This window comes from Cajanus cajan, chromosome 5 (assembly GCF_000230855.2).
Source record: "Cajanus cajan strain Asha chromosome 5, NIPB_CcT2T_4, whole genome shotgun sequence".
In the NCBI taxonomy this organism is placed as follows: Eukaryota; Viridiplantae; Streptophyta; class Magnoliopsida; order Fabales; family Fabaceae; genus Cajanus; species Cajanus cajan.
Window position 1 is genome coordinate 57034486 of NC_138521.1, and position 3288 is coordinate 57037773.

A 3288-nucleotide genomic window follows, 5' to 3' on the forward strand; every position below is an offset into this window, starting at 1 on the left:
CGCATTATTGGCATTTTCTTTTATGGTATAGGAAATAATGGATTGAAATCATGTCAGGTGATACAATTGAAACCATTTTAATAGGCGATATCAACCCAAATTATTGTTTTACTTTGAACTTTACGTGCCGTATAAATGGCCAGATCATTTAACAGAAGATTTAAGCTTAAAAGACGATTTTTTTTTTTTCGTGCATCAATATCCATAGCACACAAAATGGTTGAAAAAAAATCACGAGTTCTTTCAAAATCCCTAAAGTTGGAATCGTAACTTTTAATCATTTTCATCAGGACATCAAATTAATAAATAACATTAAAATATGCATATCTAATCTGAAACCAACTGCCAAAGAAGATAAAAAAATTTGACACTGTATACTTAACCATTAAAAGGGAACTCAATCAGCCGCACATGGAAGATTACAAGTAATCACTCAAAAGGAGCTGCGTCTTGGCCTATCCTCTGCAACATTCACTCTGATTGCCCTCCCATCCAAGCTCTGCAATATCAGAACCACCTATCAGAATTTTATTCTAAAGAACTAACCACACAAGTCGTCCATGTAATGGTTCAAACTTATATATATTGTTACCTTCAGCATTCAGCACATTTATTTACTAATGCATGTTACCAATGATCAAGTAATAAAGTACTTGTGTGTTACCTGACCATCAAGAGCAGCAATTGCATCATTCATATCAGTCTCACTGGCCATTGTGACAAAGCCAAAGCCACGCGATCGACCAGTCTCTCTGTCGTAGACCACCCGAGCATCCTCAACCTTACCATGTTCACTGAAAATTTGCTCCAGTCGAGCATTGTCAACATCCCATGGCAAGTTGCCAACGTAGACTCTCAAAGAAGAACCAAAGGATCTTGGTGGGCGTGGTGGGCGTTCTGGCTGTGCTCCTTTTGGAGCAGCCTTATTGACGGTCAACACTCTTCCATTTAGTTCCTGTCACAGATAAGATCCAAAACAACAAAAGAAACCACAATAGAAGCAATTAGATTTGGAAATTAATAAGCATGCTTATTCCAGTAAAGGACATGTCACACACTTCAACTGGGAAAAACCACAAAGTCAAAACATCTTTGTATGTGCAGAAAAGTTTGCATATTCATACAAAGTCTGATAAGAGCAAAATTAAATTCTAAAGATTCAGTTTTATTTCATTCTGTAAAAATAAAAAATCTATAATTACAAACAATAATATTACAATTACAATTGCAATTTTGAGATGTATATAGGCATCTAAGTAGGAAGACATTCAGATGTCATAAGCCAAAACTACTGATGAAAAGTTCTAGTCCAAATACTTTTCCTTGCCACTATTTAAATCTAGAAGAAATTTGCCATAATGAGAACAAAGCATTATTGGAAAATTGCACAAGGGAAAACATTTACACCGGTCAGCACGTTTACTAAGCCTCATATACCAACTCATAATCTCTTAGGTTAACTAATTTATTTGATGTTTGACGATAATCAAAGAGAAGCAAATATACTAATTATAGTTTGTCCCCAAGTTTTCTTTTAGTTGGGGGTGGTGGGTGGGAGAGAGAAGTTAGTTAGGACTTGGGATTAATAATTTGACAACCCAGGACACAATTGTTTACACTAGGATTTTCATTGGAAATTAGAATAGGGTAAATGTGCATTAGGTCTCTCAATTTTGGTCAAAATTTGTCTTAGTGCCTATATTTTAAAAATGTTAATTTTGATCCTCGTACTTTTTATAATAGGTAAATTTCACCACTCTTTATGGAGCTTAGGATACTAGAGTGTGGGATGAAAAGTTCAACAATCATGAAAACATACGAGGACCAAAACTATCGTTTTTAAAGTGCAGGAACTAAAAATTAAACACATTTTATTCATTGGAGTAATATCACCAGGTCACATTGGATCAGAATGGAACGGAATGATCCTAAGTTCCATTGTTTGGATTGTTTAATAAATGACGGAATGGAGTAGAACAAGATGGCACACATCCCATACCACTCTTTTTTTCTTTTCCTTCAATTTGGACCATTTTTTTTACTGGTCCAAGGTTGTAAAAAACACAATTTTGGTTTCACCGTCAAGGTTTATGGGTCTCCTCAGCTGCATTTGTCTGTAATTTCCACAATATCAAGTATGGCGACAAAACTGCAAGCACTTGTCCAGTTCCATGACAAAATTATCCAAACAATGGCATAACAATTTAGTTCCAATCAGTCAATAAACATCCAAATCCAAACACAATGACAACACAGTTTTCCACTCGAGCACAACCACAACCCTTCTTCTCACTCAACAAAGCAACAACTTACATAGCCACTGAACATCTCGACAGCCTTCTCAACCTCTTCAAGCGTGCTCATCGTAACAAACCCAAACCCACGACTCCGGTCAGTGACCCTATTGTAAATAACCTGAAAAACCACAACCACTTTCAAATTTCAAAAAAAAAAAAAAAAAAAAACCAAACATCCTCAAACAAACCTTAAAAAAAAAAAAGATTATGAGAAGAATTCACTGACCTCAGCAACCTCAACGGTGCCAGCTTGGTCGAAAAGCGATGCCAACTTCTCACTGTCAACATCAAAAGGCAAATTCCCAACAAAGATCTTAACTTCTTCAACGGGTTCAGCCGCCTCACCCTCGCTTTCATCGCCACCCTCTTCAGTTCCCCACGTGGAATCGCCCTGGTTCTCCCAGGCGGTTTCCTCCTCCTCGCCTTGGGCCCAATCCGACGTTTGGGCCACGAATGTGAGGAAGGAGTGGCGAGTGGGCCTTGAGGTGAGGGAGAAGAGCGAGGAATTGGAAGAGGGAAGGTGGAGGGTAAGGGGCTTGGAGGGAAGTGAGAGAGAAAGGGATTTGGCTTTGGCGTGGAAGAAGGAAGGGAGAGAAAGAAGGCACGACTCTGCCATTGTATTTGTGAGAGACTTGAAAGCACGCATGGTCAGGTTGATGGCTGTGAGAGTTTGAGTTTAGCACATCACAATTCACAACACAACGCAGAGATAGAGAAAGAGGATAAGGGGTATTATTGAACATAACAAACAAGTGGAGGGTTTTCGTGGCACGCCGCTTCAACCAAATTCCACACAGATATTTTCTTTTTCTCTTCTCAAATGCCCCCTATGCCTCTGTGACTTTATTTATCCATTTCTTCTTCTTTCACTTTTACTTTTCTAAACTTCTTTTTAAATTCATTTTTAGTAATTGACACATGTTCTGAAAATTAATTTTATAAAATGACAAGTTGTTACTTTCACCTTCAATGTCCGTTTAAGAATTTTTAA

The 3288-nt window shown here is 37.7% G+C and overlaps 1 protein-coding gene across 1 annotated transcript; it reads right to left on the reverse strand.

Annotated features, from left to right (window-relative positions):
* Positions 1 to 220: 220 nt before the first annotated feature.
* LOC109801640 (28 kDa ribonucleoprotein, chloroplastic) lies at positions 221 to 3065 on the reverse strand. The gene is made up of 4 exons (XM_020362755.3): positions 2524 to 3065; positions 2314 to 2415; positions 665 to 955; positions 221 to 499 (listed from the first exon to the last, which is right to left on the reverse strand). Exons 1-4 carry the CDS (start codon positions 2941 to 2943, stop codon positions 434 to 436), a joined length of 879 nt encoding a protein of 292 aa, XP_020218344.1. The 5' UTR covers positions 2944 to 3065; the 3' UTR covers positions 221 to 433.
* Between the last annotated feature and the right edge of the window lie 223 nt (positions 3066 to 3288).

Excerpts from the sequence above, each read along its gene's own strand:
- LOC109801640 (XM_020362755.3), bottom strand. The coding sequence starts at position 2,943 with ATGCGTGCTTTCAAGTCTCTCACAAATACAATGGCAGAGTCGTGCCTT. Across the intron at positions 956-2,313 it reads TCGAGATGTTCAGTGGCTAT|GAACTAAATGGAAGAGTGTT; the intron begins GTAAGTTGTTGC and ends TATCTGTGACAG. Across the intron at positions 500-664 it reads TTGCTGCTCTTGATGGTCAG|AGCTTGGATGGGAGGGCAAT; the intron begins GTAACACACAAG and ends CTGATATTGCAG.